General features: G+C 41.7%; 1 protein-coding gene and 1 long non-coding RNA gene across 4 annotated transcripts in view; one reads left to right on the top strand and one right to left on the bottom strand.

Annotated features, from left to right (window-relative positions):
• Positions 1-1,807: 1,807 nt before the first annotated feature.
• On the bottom strand, positions 1,808-4,399 carry LOC147004390 (uncharacterized). Its single transcript, XR_015047258.1, has 3 exons — positions 4,074-4,399; positions 3,269-3,339; positions 1,808-2,078 (listed from the first exon to the last, which is right to left on the bottom strand). It is a non-coding gene; the product is annotated as an uncharacterized LOC147004390 (long non-coding RNA).
• A 373-nt stretch (positions 4,400-4,772) lies between these two features.
• Positions 4,773-19,728, top strand: part of C9orf72 (C9orf72-SMCR8 complex subunit) — a 33,352-nt gene continuing 18,396 nt past the window's right edge. Inside the window, exons 1-7 of one of the 3 annotated variants that reach the window (XM_085839430.1) lie at positions 4,822-4,845; positions 9,481-9,562; positions 11,740-12,242; positions 13,387-13,446; positions 17,045-17,140; positions 17,631-17,695; positions 19,294-19,366. In XM_085839430.1, coding sequence (XP_085695556.1) covers positions 11,799-12,242; positions 13,387-13,446; positions 17,045-17,140; positions 17,631-17,695; positions 19,294-19,366 — 738 coding nt within the window. In that variant the 5' untranslated portion in view covers positions 4,822-4,845; positions 9,481-9,562; positions 11,740-11,798. Of the gene's footprint in view, positions 4,846-8,418; positions 8,692-9,480; positions 9,563-11,739; positions 12,243-13,386; positions 13,447-17,044; positions 17,141-17,630; positions 17,696-19,293; positions 19,367-19,728 lie in introns of those variants that run through there. The other 2 variants (XM_021160142.3, XM_085839431.1) reach the window with 2 other exon arrangements.

The following is a 19,728-nucleotide window of genomic DNA, read 5'->3' on the forward strand; positions in this document are numbered from 1 at the left end:
ATATTCCTAGGCATCAGACAAAATAGAAAATGTCAGTCATTCTTAGACAAATGAATTTTATAACACATTAAAATATAATAGGAAAATCTCACAAAATAAGTCTGGGGCAGGAAGATGGCTCCAAGTTTTAGGCCAACCTGGGCTACAGAGTGATATCCTGTTAGGTGTAGGTGAAGGAAGAGGAATAGGGAAAAAAAAGTCTCAAGGATAACACTTTTCAGTAACTGGAATGACAGTCCAATGAGACATCCGACATATTCCAATCACAATCTGCTAAAAAGGAAATGAATCCACAGGTAACCATATGGTCTTGGGTTTTAATTAGTATGTGACAACACTGACAGTCAATTATTCCATACTGCTACTAAATCCTGAAAACCCTGCTTACTAAGCCCCATTAAATACAATAAAATATCAACATAAACTGCAGAACGGCTGATGGTTGCAGATAGATGGTGACACTTGACAGAGATGCTCGGGAGCACATTTGGAGCTGGCCTGAGAAGTGTGTGGTTGGAGAGTGTGCACTACTGCTGTGTCTCCTCCCCATGGGACCAGCGCTATCAGCTTGCACTGCTGGCCGCATCTCTGGTCTATCCAAGTATTAGACATGTACAACCACAAATTATCTCTTCTTCTAAAGAAACACAATTTCATATTCTCTTTATGATTGTGCATTAACATCTAAGATTTAAGATGATGTTTTTGATTTCCTATGTTTTATGAGGTATATTCCTACCCCTGAGACTCTATTTGGTTTTTTTGTTTGTTTGTGTTTGCTTTTGGGTTGTTTTTTTTTTTTTTGGTTTTTGGTGGGTTTTCTTGGTTTTTGGGTTTGTTTGTTTGTTTTTGGTTATGTCCTTTAACAGCTGAGCCAAGTCTCCAGCCCAGCTTCTGTCCTTAGAAATAGTTACATATAAAGGTAAGGTGCACAGCAGCAGCAATGTGGAAGAACAGGGTCTAACACCTGGTCAAGGATGACATTCCTCTCACTCACTAAGGACGTTATTCATAAAATCACGAGTCCAAGGACAAGCAGAAAAGAAATGTGTATTGTGTCCTAATGACTTTTTTTTTTTTATAGTACTGAAGCAGTATCATGTGCTGTTAGGATTATAAAGTGTTGGCTCTAAACAGAAACTCAAGGGTTTTCTATATCATTTCGTCCTACTGGCTCAACACACCAAGATTCTATTCGTATTTCAAATGAAGGCAGTATATCATAAAATGCATATTTATTAAGTCTTCAGTGAATAAGGAAGCAACCACATAAAATTACATTTCCTAAGAGAAATGAAATGGGCTGTGGTTTATATAGCAATATTCTTCATCCGTGTCTGTCATGAAATAGTTCACATGACAGTCTCAGTCACAACTAATTTCCTGTAATCTTGGTAAGTAGGAGCTAATCAACAAGCCCTTGGTTCCAGCCCTGAAGCAATGCACATCACACTTCTGAAACATATTAGCAGAGAAAATGGAGAAAAGCCTTCCTGACAACTAGCATTTTTGATGAAGCAAGAAGGTTCTCCGTGTTCTGACATATTTATTGGAGTTATAAATACGTGTAGGGTGTAAGAGGGTTGTAAGTCATTTATTACTGTATTTATTATATCTGAGTAGTTACCAAAAAATGAAAGTAAAACCATCACTTCTAGAATGTACTGATCTAATTTTCTAGTTCGCTTGATTGCACACAAACCTTACAGCAACCAGGTGACAGATTACTAGGCGTGCTATTTTGCTGCTGAGCAACAGTGTCCTGCTAAAAGACTGCACTGACCAGCTTCCTGTGGGGTCAGGCAAGGAAGCCCCAGAGGAAGGGACTGTCAGAGGAGTGCAATGTACCTATGGGAGTCACTTCCACTCCTATTAGAAGGGCTGCAGCCATTGCTTTCTGTGGGTGTTCTGCCATCCACACACAAGGGGAACAAAATGCCCTTGTCATGGATACACAGTCTTACCTAAGGGTCACACTGGCCACTCTCTCCATTCCCTCCTTTAAGCCCCCACAGTAAGCTAGCACTGTGAACACTGAGTCACCAAGAAGTGAAGAACTGTCCAGTTCCGTGGTTAACCTAAAGCAGAGACAATACTTAATATCTGTTGTGGTTACAGAGCCCAACCTCTTATTTTGCTTTAGAAATCCCCCTTATCGAGGAGTGTCTGCATGACTGAACATTAGTGAAACATGATAGCTCACATTTTTCTATATCGGGTCTTTAAAGGTGTTGTTCTGGTTGGAAATAGGAGATAGAGTTCTCAGGTCTTGTTTGGGGAGATACTCCCTTTCTTTCTCTTTCTTTCTTTCTTTCTTTCTTTCTTTCTTTCTTTCTTTCTTTCTTTAAATGGGATCCCCCCGCCCCCTTGATAGCCTTCAGCATGTAGTGTAGCCTAGGATAATCTTGAACTTCTAATCCTCCTGTCTCAGATTATAGGTGTTTGCCATCTCGCCAGTTCGTTTAGTATTGGGGAGTAAACCAGTATGTGGTAGGCAAGCCCTCTGCCAAATGCCCTCCACTTTCAGCCCTGGAGATATAGATATAGCCATCATATTTTCACTTAGAGCCTGGAGTTATTTGAGGTAGATTATTTGTAAAGTTTGAGAGGACAGGGGTTAAAAATCTACCACACCAATAACATGGATCATATTTCTACATACAGTTAGCATCATTTTCTCTTTGGTTCTCTGGAGGAAAGATGTATTCTCCCTTACACCTTTCAGGCAATACAACAATTATGGACCAGCATACGTACTTATTATTTTCTTCCTGATTAATAAAAGTTAGCTACTTTTTAATCCAATTAAAATATATAAGCTACTTTACCTATGCCTAAGTAATTGTTCCATCTGATGTGAAGGAAAAAGTCTCCACTCATTGATCACAAAATATAAGTTGTATCATGGTTTATTTCATTTCTTGTGGTTAACAATATTTTAGATCTCGATGTTTCATTATTTTTCTCCAAAGAGAGCAAAAGAGAGGAATATGGTAGGGACCAAACCCAGGGAGTCACGCATGCTAGGCAAGCCCTCTACCCACGAAGCTACATCCCTAGTCCTTTCTTGGTTTGATTATTTTTTTTAAATAAAACATGTATTCTAGGACTGATATTACACAAAATAAGTTATTTGAGGGACACTGTTTTTGTCTCTAGGCAAAATTTTGAAGTTAAAAAAAAAAAAACCACTGAGAAGGTATATTCGTATATTCCTTCAAAGTTCCAGTCTTATGCTGAAGTGTAATGTTATGTTAGTTTGACTCACCACAGACAGGTTTTAAAGAAGGGCTTACTTCAAGAGGACACCAAACAAATACCTTCTATTCCTAGTGGGCTCTGGAATCACAGAAAACGGACCCAATCAATTACATTGATAGCTCTGGCTTACTACAGACAAGCAAATTATCTTAAGTGTGCATGCAGGTGTGTGTACGTGTGCGTGCACGTGTGTGTGTGTGTGTGTGTGTGTGTGTGTTAGTACCTAACACCTACCTAGGAACTTTTCAGTTTTTCAGTGTGGGATATAGTATAAACGTCTACTCCTCGTGCTGTGCATTAGCTGACTAGCCTCACTCAGCTGCCTTCCTTACCTGCAAACTCACCCACAGCATCGCACTCTTAACCCTAGCCTTCCAAACATGATCCTATGCTATTTCTGTGTGTCTGGATGTATTTTTAACTCTCAGATGTATACTTCATTTATGTGATATACATCTGAAAACCATGGTACAAAACACTGTAAGAACTTGATAGAATGACAACTGCTAGGTTAAAAAAAAAAAAAAAAAAAAGCATACATACAATACCTGGTGAGAGTTCTATTTTTACCGAAGGTGGTATTGATAGATATTCTGTTATTAATGCCTTTCTTTTCCCTATAAATGATGAAAAGTTGCTGGAAAATAATAAACACTACTCATTTGTAGTGAAAAGCCACAATAAAGTTACAAACCAATCAATCAATCAAGCAATCAGACGTCATGGTGTTATTTTCCCAAAGGTTAAAAAACAAAGTGCACTGTGCTATTTGGCAAAAATGACGTTTAGAAGAAAACACGGTGACTACTCACAGAGGGTCGGGGGATCATTGTGCTTGTTGCGGAGTGAACATGTACAGTGTGGACGCAGACTTACGGCAGTTAACCGTGTCATAGGGACCAAAGGAAATCCACTCACTCACTAAATATTTGTTGAGCACCCACTACCTGCCAACTCCCAAACAAAACAAAGCAAAACTACTTACAACCACTAACTACGCTTCGTAACCTAGATAGATAACGCAGGTGGCACTATCTATCTAGGTTGAGCTCAGCTCTGCCCATGCATTTCCGGAGCGGCTCTTGGAAGAAAAGCTACAAAGCCCATGACAGCCTCCGCCCGGCCAGCTACCACTGGCATCTCAAGGCTGGCAAAGCAAAGTGAAAGCGCCACGCCGGAACTTACGGAGTCCCACGAGGGAACCGCGGCGCGTCAAGCGGAGACCAGTTCCGCCCACGTGAAAGATGGCGTTTGTAGTGACAGCCATCCCAATTGCCCTTTCCTTCTAGGTGGGAAGTGGTGTCTAGACAGTCCAGGGAGGGTGTGCGAAGGAGGTGCGTTTTGGTTGCCTCAGCTCGCAACTTAACTCCACAACGGTGACCAAGGACAAAAGAAGGAAACGAGACTGCAGAGATCCGCATCGGGGAGCCCTGAAGAATCTGGGGCTGCTGTGGACTGGGGGCGGGACTGCGACGGGGCGGGCCCGGAGGCGTGGCCGGGGCGGGGCGGGCCCGGGGCGGGGCCCGGAGAGGGCTGCGGTTGCGGTCCCTGCGCCGGCGGTGAAGGCGCAGCGGCGGCGAGTGGGTGAGTGAGACGCGCGGGCGGAGCGGGGCTGCTGCCACGGTCGGCTCGCGGGCCGGCCGGCTCCGGGTACCACCGGGGTTTTTTTCTCCTTCGAGGTGGACTCCTCCCTGTCCCCCGGGCGAAAGAGCCCTTGGCCTTGCAGGAGTTGCGGGAGCCGCGGCGGTGCGGAGGGGATGGGGATGGGCCTCATCTTCGCTGTCCGCCCGCGCTCCCCGATCCCGACCCCGAGCTACTCCCGGGCCCTTGAGGGAACCCTCCGGGAGTACGGCGAGCGCGGCCTCCACCGCCACAAGCCTGGGCCCCAGGGGCCTGGCCCGGCGACAGCTGGTGGGTCCTGCGACCCAGTCAGGTCTCCCGAGGGTCCCCGCCCGGGAGGAGAAAGCGCGAGTGGGATGGAGTAAGGACGGACAGAACAGCACGCAGGCAGGATTTCGCAGAAGTTTGCAAGGAGTGCGGATGCCCACTTACATGGGCTTCTACTCTTACCAGATTGTTCCCCAGTTCTGTGGGACGTGACCTGGTTGCCTCACAGCTCCGCGGTTGTACAGACTTATTAAAGGAAGTGACCATTGTGACTTGGGCATCACTTGACTGATGGTAATCAGTTGCACAGAGAGAGAAGTGCACTGATTAAGTCTGTCCACACAGGGTCTGTCTGGCCAGGAGTGCATTTGCCTGGGAGGGATTGGTTGCGCTTTCTGGTGTGGGGACTATTAGGCTCTTGTAGAGTTTTGTCCCGGCAGATGGATAAATTTCTTGTTACACTGTTCCCGTTCGTCACCAGTTGAGAAAAACGGGTACACAGTCTGTCTAAGTAGTACTTTTACTTTATATAAAGGGCCCAAAAGGGACTGGAAAATACTTTGAGATAGAATCGTTAGTCCACTTGGAAAACTTACAATATAAGAGAGAGAGAGAGAGAGACTGAGATTATGTTAATAATATGGAATCAGAATATTTGAAATATAGTAATCTTCCCCTCAGTTAAAGAGGACATTCCAGGAGGCCCCCAGTATAACCTGAAATCTCAGGAAACGCCTACATACACACATCGTGTGGATATAGGTTTTTTCCCTTCACTACATTTCTTACACAGATGTTAAAGTTTAGAAAGTAGGCACAATAAGAGATTACAAATAACTGATAATAAAGTCGAGCCATTGCAGCTGCTCTGTAAAAGTCCTGTGAATGTGATTGCTTTGTGTTTCAAAGCAGCTTACTGTACTTCACCCCTGTTAAGTAAAACAAGATTCACCTGCATGCAGGCACCTTGGTACCTTGGCAGACACCAGATCTGATAACCAAGAGGATGGAGAAGTAGTGGCAGACAGTGTGGAGAGCATGACAATGCTAGACAAAAGGGTGAATCATAACCTAGGAACAGAAAGCAGGTATTTCATCACCCTCCACAGTAAAAACCTATGTCACGTAAAAAGCCTACAAGTCGTTTTTCTTTTACTCTTTTTGAATGAAAGTTTGCTACAGGCACTGAAAGTTAAAATAATCTGTGGATAAGGAGGAACTGGGGTTTTCTGTCTGAGTCACTGCTAACTAGCACCTCAGTGACCATTGGCACTGTGGGGAAACCCCAGAGTCAGTTGGAAACTTGGAAACTCAAGGTGACAGTGCTCTTATTTCATAGAACACAAAAAATAAGAGGGATTACAGCCTGCGCTGCAGATTGGACATTCAACAAGCATTTAAATTTCTGGGAGACAAATGGAAATCTAACTTGAAAAGTTGGTAAAATAGTCTGTTTGGCTATGTTGGCCATCCAATGTTTGCTTTTAGAAAATGACCAAATGGATAAAACGTCTATCTTTTGAGCCTGCCCTAGACCCCCATGTTGAGTGAATACTGTCAAAGTGTTAGGTTAGCCTGACTGAGAAACTTGGATCTAGGCAAGATGGCACAGTCCTGGTGTCATGAATATGCATGTGAGTTTCGGCTGAAATTGAACATTTGTAGAGAGTGACAAAGGCTGATCTGGCAAGTAGTCCACTGTCTTTACAGTGGTCTTGGTTAGTTCCTGTTTGGCTGAGAGGGCTGGTTGATGGCTGTCCTGCCCCTCTTCCCACAAGTGGAAGCCTTATGGTATAATTCTTGATCACAGTAGCAGTAGGCAAATGAACTTCCTCAAAGCAGCCTATAAAGCTCTCGCTGATTTTTTTTTTCTTTTTCTTTTTCTTTTTTTTTTTTTTTTCTTTTTTTCTGCACAGGGTTAAAGAAAAAACAAAGGGCTTCAAATGTGCCAGTCTACTAACAGTGTTAACATGTTTATTAACATAAATAAAATTTATTAGTTTTTGGAAGTATTGATTAAGCCCTTGTGACCCCTGAACTCAGTTTATAGAGCGATGAGTCGTAGCCTCACTCTGGTTTGGATTCTGGCTTCTCTCAGAAGACTCTGTGGCTAATGTTAACCTTCTGAAGTAGCCAGAAAACACATAAGCAAAAGTCTGTGAGGTTGAAATGAATTTTTTGGCCACATTTGTATATGGGTTCCCACCAATGCTAATTTCAGGTGTTAGTAATATCAGACTTACAGCTTCTCTGATTATACTTCTCTATAACACTTTATATTTTAGGTCATAGGAATTTCCCCTTTTTCATGATTCCTAAATCATGAAATAATACAGTCTAAAAATACTGTACTCCTGAAATAAACAATTTCTAAGTTTTAAGCTGCGTGCTATTCTGAACAGTCTGATGATTTCTTGTAGCTTCTGCTGTGTCCTACCCAGGACATGGTTGATTCCTTTGTCCAAACATCTGTCTGTTGTATCCACACTGGATTGCACCACCTGCTTGCTAGTCAGTCTCTCAGACATTTTAGTTATAAGGTAGCTTATATTTACTCTTTATTTTATTTAATAATGGCCTCATAGCAAGGCGGTAATGATACTGGTAATTTGGGTTTGCTTAAGAGGAGCCATGAAGTAGTTTTAAATGAAAAGGTGAAAATTCCCACTATAAATTGGAGGGGGAGGCTATTCTGGTACTACTAAGATTCACGGTAAGACTAAATCTTCTGTGAAATTATGAAGGAGAAAAAGTTACACTGGTCTGGTCTTGCTGTTGGATTAATTTTATAGTTATAACCACAGTACATGATAAATAATCCTAAAACAATGAATTTGTAGGTGGATGGCATAATCTGAAAACCATGTTCTGAGCAGTTGATGGCAGCAGGCTGTGCTGGAAGTATTAGGCATATTTATAGATTTCAGCCCAAGTTCTGAAGGGGCTAGAGAGATGGCTCAGTGGTTAAGGGTGCTTGCTATTGCAGAGGACCCAGGTTCCTCTACAGGCACCAGGCAAGCGTGGGTGACACTGAGGGTCACCAAGCCATTCACAAGATGGCTGCGCTGATGCAGGGATCTATGTGAACTAGAAAAAGGTTAAACTTAACAGAGAAGTTCCAAGTCATGCTGCTGCAGGCTTGGCTAGCATGCTTGACGTGCAGAAATGCTGACGGCCACTGGGAGGTTTTCACAAAGGAGGAATTAGAAGAACTTTTTTACTAATCTACAGAAAAAAAAGGGAAGAAGAAACTGAAGCAGCCTGCAATGTGGACCAGAAACACAGTGACAGTACCATGTGTGACATTGCAAAGGCATGAAAGGACAGAGCTATGGAATACAGACCGCAGGTGGAGCTCAGCATAGAGTCATTCAGGGGATTATACCTGCTGCAGCAACAAAAGGATGAGCTCAAAAGAGACACCAACTTCTCAATACAGTGGGGTGTTTGTTTTGTTTTGTTTCAAAAGAATTGGGCAGAAAACTTTTCAGCTGTGGAAGGAAGCTCCCGAACCATTTCTTCCTCCGGACACGTAACCATCAGGTGTGTCCCAGCTCGGTGATCTAGGATCATCCAAACAGATGATCCATGGCTGAGTATTTTGAATCTCAATCCTGAGTTTCTACCACGCCTTTGACCATTTAGTTCCCAGATAAAAGACACATACAACCTTTATATTTATAATAAACCTTAGTCAGCACAAGAGCTGAGCAAATTTCTATCCTCTATGCTATTATATCTATTACCCAGCCAATAACCCATTATATAATTTGCTGTGCTTCATCTGGGCTGCTCTTAACTTCAATCAGCCAGCCCACATAGCCATTATTTTAAGATTTTTTTTTTTAACCCCATGGTGTCTTCTCACTTTAAGTTTTTTTCTCTCTCTCCTCATGGTTCTACTCTGACCCCAAGCCTAGCAACCCTAAACCCCACCCATGTCTCTTCTGCCCATCTATTGGCTATAGGCATCTTTATTCACCAATCAGGATAACTTGGAGGCAAGGTTATATAGTCTCTTGGGTCTAGGTGCTGTCTCTGGGAGCAACCAGTATTTAGCATAGCAAAAGACCAGACCTCCACAATGATCTCTCTGACCATCAGGTCAGAAGGAACCTACTAGCCTGTGCCACTCACCTCACTTTGTTGAATCACATCTTATCCTGTAGTGTGTATCACTGCCTGTTATCACAGGAAAGAGTGAGTCCCATCAAATAAGATGTTTCAGAAAGAGACCATGTTCATATAATTCTTTATCATTCTGGTATGCTTTTAATGGTTATATTTTGTTATTAATCTCTTTGTTCCTATTTTGTAAATTATACCTTACAGTAAATATATATGCATCCAATGGGGTCTTTGAATTCATCCCCTGGGAATAGGAGGACTCTTTGAGGATGGGCTGCATTTAAAGGTAAACAACCCAACATGACCTTTAGTCCTTATAGATAGCCTAGGGATGATGAGACTAAATAAAAGAAATGGCATATAATGCTTTAAGTTTCCCAATCAGCTTAAACGGTTTCCCCATAAATCTTAAGATTATGCTCTGGGGCTCAATAGGGCTTCAAGAAGGGCTTTTCTTTTGTATTTAGAATTATTCACCTTTTTAAACAAAAGGAGAAAATGGAATAGAAATATGTTTGCAACATAGTTTTATGACTGTGTGTTTATTTTGCATGTTCTGGGCCTGCAGTTTGCTGCTGTTAATGAGGACAACAGTGGCACCAATACAGTTTCCACTCAGATTACATTCTCTGTTCCCTTTCTGAAAGCTGCCCTCTCCACTGGGCCCAAAAGAGTATCTTAAACAAGCTGTACAACTTAGATAACCATGGTCTCTTCAGACTAGTTAATTGACATATATTAAAAGGTAACTAGTACCAAAGTGAATTTCTGAAATTAAAAATGAACATTTAAAAACTCTAGGTAAACTATTCCTTAGAGTTAAGTGTTTTGCCAAGTTCTGTAATCATAATATGATAGAAACGCTCACTCAGCATTCTAAATATACAAGTTACTCCTTTGCATGAGACTCTAAACTCTTGATAAGGTGGAGAAAGAGAGAGAGACAGAAAACAGATGGTTCAAGGACCATTTGAGGGAATTGGTTATGTTCTTCCGTCCTCTGTGGATCTTAGGGATTGAATACAGTCACTGAGCTCGGTGGATGGCTGTCCTGTTGAAAGGTCTGCCCAGCAGAGCAAATAGACGTTTTTATTTACATGGACATCCGTTTGTGACTAATCTAATGTTCACTCCCAAAGTAACCACACAGGCAGAGAGGTAGCTTCCTTCAGTACTCTTACCTTACATGAATCCTACCATCTTGTTATGGTTTTTTTCCACTTTAAATCTTTGATTATGTGTTTTTAATTAGAAAATTTGCATACAAATTTCCACACAGTATGTAGAATTGACTGTGTTTGAATGGATGAAGATCCACATGTGTAACCCTAGCTCTGGTCTGGCTCTGTTTGCTCTTCTCTTTTGTGTTCTGAGTAACTAAAACTCTTTCACTTTAGCAACTTAGTACGCGCCCTTCACATTGCTGTGCTGCCCTCTGCACTAACAGTACACCTTCGCTTATGTCTCCCTTCCTGATTCAGTGTCATTTTAAGCAGCAGTACTGGACCTCACTGAGGTGACAGGGCTGAGGCTCTGCTGCTGTTTTTCTTTTCTTTTTTTTTTTTTAAAGATTTATTTATTGATTATATGTAAGTACACTGTAGCTGTCTTCAGACACACCAGAAGAGGGAGTCAGATCTCGTTACGAGATGGTTGTGAGCCACCATGTGGTTGCTGGGATTTGATCTCTGGACCTTTGGAAGAGCAGTCGGGTGCTCTTACCCACTGAGCCATCTCACCAGCCCCTGCTGCTGTTTTTTTGAGCTTACCTCTTTTTAATGTTTTATGGTATTTCTGCTGCCAGGTTTGGGGGTTTTGTTTTGGTTTTTGGTTTTTTGTTTTTTGTTTTTTTTTTAATTTTCTAGGAGCACCTAGAAAACACAAACTAGGAAACTTAAAAGAGCAGTGTCTTGTTCCCTCCGTTCTAGAAAGTCCAAGCCTAATGCCAGTGTCGTGATTGTCAGGAGCATGAACCTCTGAAGGCTTCTTGGGAAACCTTCCTTGTCTCAACACCTCTGGAGGCAAGCAATAGTCCATGATACTCTCTCTGTCCACGGTCAGCATCCCAGTCCCTGCCCTTTATCTTCGTGCAGCCGACCAGCTTTGCTTTAGTCTGTCTCCTTCTCAGGTTTCCTTCCCCGCTCCTCTTAAGCACAGCAGTCATTGGATTACAGCCCATCCTTCCCTCAGATGGCCCATTTGACCTAATTTTACGTATTTGTAACTAAGGTCCCATTTACTTACACAGGGCCCTCCCCTTCCTGTTTGGTTCTTTAGCTGAAATGGTTTGGAGACCAAATATCCAATCATTACAATTGTGCACAAGCTATGTTCATTTGGAGGTAATAAAGGCTCATTCTTTGCTTCTATTGGTATGTGACATTTTTCTAAGTCACTTGGGGTTTGATGGATATCTTTAAATGGCTGAACCTGATCACTGTTTTTTTGTATGTCCCTGTTTAGATATTGCAAGCGTTCGGATAATGTGAGACCTGGAATGCAGTGAGACCTGGGATGCAGGGATGTCGACTATCTGCCCCCCACCATCTCCTGCTGTTGCCAAGACCGAGATTGCTTTAAGTGGTGAATCACCCTTGTTGGCAGCTACCTTTGCTTACTGGGATAATATTCTTGGTCCTAGAGTAAGGCATATTTGGGCTCCAAAGACAGACCAAGTGCTTCTCAGTGATGGAGAAATAACTTTTCTTGCCAACCACACTCTAAATGGAGAAATTCTTCGAAATGCAGAGAGTGGGGCTATAGATGTAAAATTTTTTGTCTTATCTGAAAAGGGGGTAATTATTGTTTCATTAATCTTCGATGGAAACTGGAATGGAGATCGGAGCACTTATGGACTATCAATTATACTGCCGCAGACCGAGCTGAGTTTCTACCTCCCACTTCACAGAGTGTGTGTTGACAGGCTAACACACATTATTCGAAAAGGAAGAATCTGGATGCATAAGGTAAGGGGCTTTTGAGCTTGATCATGGTAGCCTGGCCAATGAAAGTTTTTTTTCTGGTACAGTTACGCTTAAGTTTTGGAAATTATATACTGCTAACACCCGACAGCTGTTATGTTGTGTCTCCTGGGCACAGAAAGCCCTGCACTCATGATTGGAGTCTTCACAATCCTAATGGAAGGTAAGATCTTATAAACATTTAGTCTGAGTTTGTTCTGGAAGCTTTGACTCTACCTTCTTGTTTTCCTTTTCCTGTGTGACTTTGTCCTTTGCTTACAACAGTGGAAACATATAAATATTCTCAGATTTTGATAAGCTGTCAGCCCCACAGCCTGAGTAACTAAGCTGCTTTCCCACGCTCCCAGTTTTGTATAACGAGGATGGACCAAGTAGACTCTAGGGAGTTATTCCTTTCAATTTGCAAATTTAGCTAAAGGAAATACTGTTTTCTCCTGATATTTACATTGCTGTTCATTTTCAGCATATCTAAAGAACAAAGCTAATTCTCCTCCCCACTTTCTAGTTTAATAGAATCCTAAAAACCCATTAAAACATGACTAATTTTATAAGGCCTCTAACCTACTACAAAGGGAAGTAGCATTTTTATTAAAAGAATAGTTTTCTCTATTATACCTATTAATGCAGACTTCCTTCCTTATTTCTGACATACTTAACAAAAATCATTTAGATTCCAACAGTTTAGCTGCAGGTGCTATTACAGACAAGTAATCCCAGTGCTCTAGTCTGAGGCAAAAGGATCTGAGCTCAGTGCCAGCCTGTTCTATCTACCTGGTGAGTTCCAGTCCCATAAACAAACAAGCTAAGACAACCATTCCTCGGTTCCTCAGATGCAAGGCGATCTTGTTTGATTTAAATAGCGTGTAATTATTTCCTTATGAAGCTGCAGGTGTTATGTGGGCTGTTTTAGACTAAATTATCTCTTTACTGTAGAGTAAAGGGTGCTTTGATTGTATTTCATGTTCTGTGCGAGAGCTTGAACTTGTTGGGCTAATCGCTTGTCTCCATCCTGTCTCCCCACCTGCCTAAAAAGTATTTTCCTGTGAGCTGTACATGATAGAACATACCTACATTGAAAAATGAACGAGCATCAAAATGGATTTGTTAAAGTAAAATTTTTTTTTCTTAGGAAAGACAAGAAAATGTCCAGAAAATAGTCTTGGAAGGCACAGAGAGGATGGAAGATCAGGTACAGTGCATATCACATGCTGCCTGTGGCAGGTCCTCTTTGCTTATGTCGGTATAAAGTGGGTGGGTACTTCTGGTAAGGACCTGAGGATATATTCATTTGACGGAAGGAGCCTGAAAATGAGTATTCTTGTTAAGCTGTATAGAGTGAACTGAATAAAAATTTCTGCAGCATAAGTCTGAAGACTTGAATTTTAAAAAAATTTAATTACACCTACAAATTAGTATTTGGCCACCCTTTTTCAATCAGCAAGAATATGTTTGAAGTCATTTGTAGTAAAATTGCATGCAGTTTATTTTATTGAAAATATGTTTTTTAATACTATATATTCTGATTATGGTTTTCCCTCCTCTGACTCGTCCTAGAACCTCCACCTACCCAAATCCATATCTGTTCTTTCTCTCATTAGGATGCAATCAGGCATCTAAAATAATAGTAGTAGTAGTAGTAGTAGTAATAATGTAAAATAAGTTAAAGTAAAAACAAACCAGAGTAGGACAAGATAAATAGAAGTAGAAAAGAGCCAAAGAAGAAATTCAAGAAACACATATAGACACAGACACAATATTTGCATACACAGAAATTGCATAAAAACACAAAACTGGAAACCATAATATGTATGTAAGGTGGAGTGGGAAGCCCTGACAGCACTGTGAGTAAAGCACTTTCAAATGCACCACTGACTTTGTGTCGTGTTACCTGTCTGCTGGGCATGCGGCCTGGCCTCAGAGAGTGGTGTGTATACCCAGGAAGACTTACGTAGACAGTTAGCTTTTCATCTGTGACCCGATAGCAATTGGAAATCGTGTCTGGGTTAGGCATTCGGGCTTATCGCCACTTCCCCTCAGCACTGAGGCCCCATCTGAATCAGATCCGTGCAAGCCTTGTGCATATGCAGTTTTTAAAAGTTATCCCTTCTGCAACTGTGCTCACAGGAACTGCCGTCTTAAGGGAGTGAGCACACCCCTGAGGCATGGCTCCAGGGGTGCAGAGCCAGCCATAGGCACAGTTTTTTTTAAAGGTTTATGTTCTAGTTTTGAAACTCAACTTTATATGTATTTGTGGCAGATTGTTTGAATGTTGAAATTTGCCGGTAACATCTTTTATCTTCTTCCCGTTAGCCTGGCATGCCACCCACCCTCATTTGTCCTTGTCAAACTCCAGTAATTAAACATGGCTATGTGGCCTTTTCTCTCATTTTCCTTAGCATGGCCAAGGAGAATGGGACTTAAAAAATAATAATAATCGTTTTAAGTATGTCTGAGGGTTTGAGGATATAGTGGTAGAATATCTGCCTAGCTTCCATAGCTTGATCCTACATTTGATCCCTGGCAAAATACAAACACACACACACACATATAAAATGACTTTTATAAAATTGTTGTGTTGTACTGTGATGAACAGTGCCATAGGAAATATTCTTGGAAAAGATCTGAAACTAAATGCTCTAAAAGGTCTAGTCTTTACTTGCTTGCTGATCATTAAGCAGAGTCTCCAAGTATAAAGTCACTTTCACCAACCTCTGGAGTAATTAGGGAGAGTCATTGCAACATAAGAAAATTTAGAACCAAATAAAATTTTCGTTCAGTGAAATTTTGTTTTTGAAAGTAAGAGCCCACTGTGCTGGTTTGAATATGCTTGGCCCAGGGAGTGTCCTGTAAGATTTTTGTTGTTGTTGAACTCCATTGAGACTTATGTTGACGATAAATGCCTGAGAGTCCATGTCTAAAGTGTTGTACCTGTCTGAACCCAACAGAGATAAAACTTACCATTTCTGAAAAGGATGAGGTGTTTATATTTACATAGCTGATGTAATGTGCTTGCAACAGCTCTGTTATGAATCTTAATACTACTTCAGTATATCACAGCGCTTCAGCCAAGGTTAGTGTGGGACTTTTACCTGACAAAGGCACTTAATAATGAAGGAAATGTAACATACATTGTTTAATTCCATGTCGTAATTGTATTTGTAAACAGACATTCCAGCAGTTACTCTAAAAAGTAGAAATAATGAGTGGTTGCTTCTGGACATTACTATAGGATGAAATATTGAAATGATAAAATTTTCTGGGCTAGAGAGATGGCTCAGAGGTTAAGAGCACTGACTGCTCTTCCAGAGGTCCTGAGTTCAATTCCCAGCAACCACATGGTAGCTCACAACCATCTGTAGTGGGGATCTGATGCCCTCTTCTGGTGTGTCTGAAGACAACTACAGTGAACTCATACAAATAAAAATAAATCTTTTTTTTAAAAATCTATATCTGCATAGGCATTTCTAGATTAGGATAAATTTTCCAAAGGAAATAAGCACCTCCATGATAAGGGCATTGGAAATGGAGCCCCCACCCCCACCCCCGGTCTGCACGTGTGTTGAGGATTAGACCTAGGGCCTCCACATACATGCCAGGCAGCTGTTCTGTCACCAAGTGGAATATAATCCTCAACCCTTAATTTGAGATTCTAACTTTAAAATAGATGTGAGGGGTTTAAATAATCATTTCATGAAACTTAAATGAGCAAGTTTATTACTGAGGTGAATATAAGTAATTGATAATTTTAAATATATTTAGCTGAGATTGATAGACACTTGGCAATGTCAGCATCTTATTTAGGTGATCATAAACTGATAGGAGAAATGGTGGTAAATGTTAGGGGGTGTCGCTCATGTCGCACACCACAGTTATGCTGCAAACCAGATGCCGGGAAATAGAAATTCAAGGTCATGTTTTGTGGGCGCAGACTCTTCTGTCTTACTGATTCTTGCTCTATGTGGTAACTTCAGTATGCATTTGGATAGATTATGTCCCATTTTGAATGTGGAAGCTGAGTGTTGAGAGGAGACTTCCTGGTGAATTCATTACCATCTGTCTTAGTCAGGGTTTCTATTCCTGCACAAACATCATGACCAAGAAGCAAGTTGGGGAGGAAAGGGTTTATTCGGCTTACACTTCCATACTGCTGTTCATCACCAAAGGAAGTCAGGACTGGAACTCAAGCAGGTCAGGAAGCAGGAGCTGATGCAGAAGCCACGGAGAGATGTTCTTTACTGGCTTGCTTCCCTGGCTTGCTCAGCCTGCTCTCTTATAGAACCCAAGACTACTAGCCCAGGGATGGCACCACCCACAATGGGCTCTCCCCCCTTGATCACTAATTGAGAAAATGCCCCACGCTGGATCTCATGGAGGCATTTCCTCAACTGAAACTCCTTTCTCTGTGATAACTCCAGCCTGTATCAAGTTGCACACAAAACCAGCCAGTACAACATCTTTTCACATTTAATTTTTCTCACTTTAAACGTGGCCTTTAACAAGCGCTTATAAAAACACTTAAGCTTAAATGTTATTTAAGCTTAATATACTTAATATACAGCACTGTAGCTTAAATGTTGCATGTGAGAGTATATGATAAGCCATGCTCACCAAGGAAAAGAAGCTTAAAGAGCATAAAAACCCTGACAGCGGTTTCTGAGTGGGAGGTTTGGGGACTGCACTGAGCAATTCCAATCAAGGGTGTTTTACTCTCTGCCTCCATTTGAAATGTTTTTCCTGCCCGACCTACCCACCCTGTGATTTCGTTCACTCCATTGTGTTTGATCCAGGGTCAGAGTGTCATTCCTATGCTTACCGGGGAGGTCATTCCTGTAATGGAGCTGCTTGCATCTATGAAATCACACAGTGTTCCTGAAGACATTGATGTAAGTGTCATGTATCTTTTATGGGTTCCCTTGAGTGGTGAGTGGGTTGATGTGTGGTGTGTGTGTGTGTGTGCATGCTTGTATACTGGGAATTGAACCCAAGTCCTCAGGAAGAGCAGCCGGTGCTCTTAGGCACTGAGCCATCTCTCCAGCTCCTCTTCCACCAGTTTCTTTGACCATTTGTTGAGAATATTCCAGTCACACATTTTCCGTGAGTAAATCTCTCTAGACACTGTTCCTAATGCTGATTTGTCATTAAGCTCGGACTCCTAATTCTGATAGCTAAGAAGGGTAAGTTATTAAAAAATGCCCTTTATGCTTCCTGGCCAATTCCCCTTTGTTCTTCTGAAAAGTGCATAGACAGCATCACTTTATAGATAGCCTTGATGCTCATGAGAGGGCTGGCTCGTGCTGGCTCTAGACTTCGGCTTACTTATTAAGAGTTCTCCCAACACTGTAAACAGACTAATTTTTATATTGTGCGTTTTAGATAGCTGATACAGTGCTCAATGATGATGACATTGGTGACAGCTGTCACGAAGGCTTTCTTCTCAAGTAAGAATTTTACTTCTTTTTCTGAATGCTCACCCATGACAAGATTTAGAGGGAAAAGATGGTAGAAAACCTACTTCCTCCAATTATTTAGGGTCAGCATGGCACATTTGAGCTTACACGTGTTGTTCTCACCCGTACAATAGTGGCATATCTGACATTACTCTTCCCACAGTCTAAAAAGGCGGAGTTTCCATAGTACCCAGGGAAGTTCTGGTCTGTGTTTGGGTCTGGTTTCTTCTTTCAATTCTCACTAAGTATAACCCTTAGGAATCGATCAAGTTGAGTTGCATTTTAAATTCCTGTGAATTCTTCAGGTCTAGGAATGGAAATCATTCATATTTTAGACTGACATTTTTCATCTGGGCTCTAATATCAGACTGTCTAGGTTACAACTGGGAAAACTTGGTGAAGCTACCCAAAGCAGAACCTCCATTTTCTTACCTGTGAAATGTGAACAGTGATAACAGCTAGTTTCTGGGTCCTTGGAGGCACCAAGTGACATGGATAATATAAAGCACCTAGGACAGTGGAGCCAAATGAGCCAGTAGCCAATGTGCCCTATTATATCTGCTCTAAGAAAGACAGTAAGTGGAATAAGCCAATACTGACTGTCTTAGTCAGGGTTTCTATTCCTGGACAAAACATCATGACCAAGAAGCAAGCTGGGGAGGAAAGGGTTTATTCAGCTTACACTTCCATGTTGCTGTTCATCACCAAAGGATGTCAGGACTGGAACTCAGGCAGATCAGGAAGCAGGACCTGATGCAGAGGCCATGGAGGAATGTTACTTACTAGCTTGCTTTCTTATAGAACCCAAGACTACCAGCCCAGAGATGGTCCCACCCACACGGGACCCTGCCCCCTTGATCACTAATTGAGAAAATGCCCCACAGCTGGATCTCATGGAGGCATTTCCCTAACTGAAACTCCTTTCTCTATGATAACTCCAGCCTGTTTCAAGTTGACACAAAACCAGCCAGTATGCTGACCGAGCAGCTGTGTGTTCCTCTGCAGGGCTGAGTGTTCTATGTGTGTCCCTCATCTCCTGTTGTAGTCTCCTTTACAGTTGCAGACCATCATCAGTAACAGGAGAGAAGTGAATAGGATTTCGTTAAAGTGTTTACTTCTATGTCACATTCCCTTCCTATAATAAGCTCACAGTGAAATACCAGGTGACCGTGCTTAACGGCATCTATTACCTAACTGGGGTATCTTTTTCTTTAAAATGTATTTAATTTTATGTGTGTTTGAATACCTGCATATGTGTATGTACACCATATTTATGTGTGCCTGGTACCTGGAAAAGGGAAAAGAGGGCTTTGGCTTTCTTGTAACTAGATGGTTGTGAGTCTCCATGTGGGTTCTGGATTGTCTCTGCGAGAGCAGCAGGCACACTCTTCAGCAGTGAGCCATCGCTCCTGTCCCGAGTTGTCTTAAGATCTGTGAAAGGTCCCTAAAAAATGCAGTGTTTTACCCAAATAAAAGATGACATCATGCAGATGGCTTTGGTGTTCATCAAGCTCTTGTGTGTTGTCCTAACCTTGCTGGGCTTTCTCATTGTGAAGCTGTAACCCCGCCAATGTTTTCCTTACCTACAGTGCCATCAGCTCACACCTGCAGACCTGTGGCTGTTCTGTTGTAGTTGGCAGCAGTGCAGAGAAAGTAAATAAGGTAATTCATTCTACAGTTCAACATGATCTGACTTTTATCATCACTAGCATATCATACTCTATCATCTAAATAATGGGCTGCAATTGAAATAACCCGATAGTATAAGGAAGCAATGTAATTTTACCAAGTATCTCTGACACCCTCTAGCAGAACGGACTCTAATAGAATGAGTAAGAATTCAATTACCACATTAATTTTGATAATCTATTTTTTTATTTTTGTTACTACTTTTTAAATTTTATTTTAATTAGGTATTTTCTTTATTTACATTTCTAATGCTATCCCAAAAGTCCCCCATTCCCTCCCACCACCTACCCACTCCCCTACCCACCCACTCCCACTTCTTGGCCCTGGCTTTCCCC

The sequence above is a fragment of the Mus caroli genome, unplaced genomic scaffold, assembly GCF_978045245.1.
Source record: "Mus caroli unplaced genomic scaffold, Mus_caroli_1 scaffold_6, whole genome shotgun sequence".
NCBI lineage: Eukaryota > Metazoa > Chordata > Mammalia > Rodentia > Muridae > Mus > Mus caroli.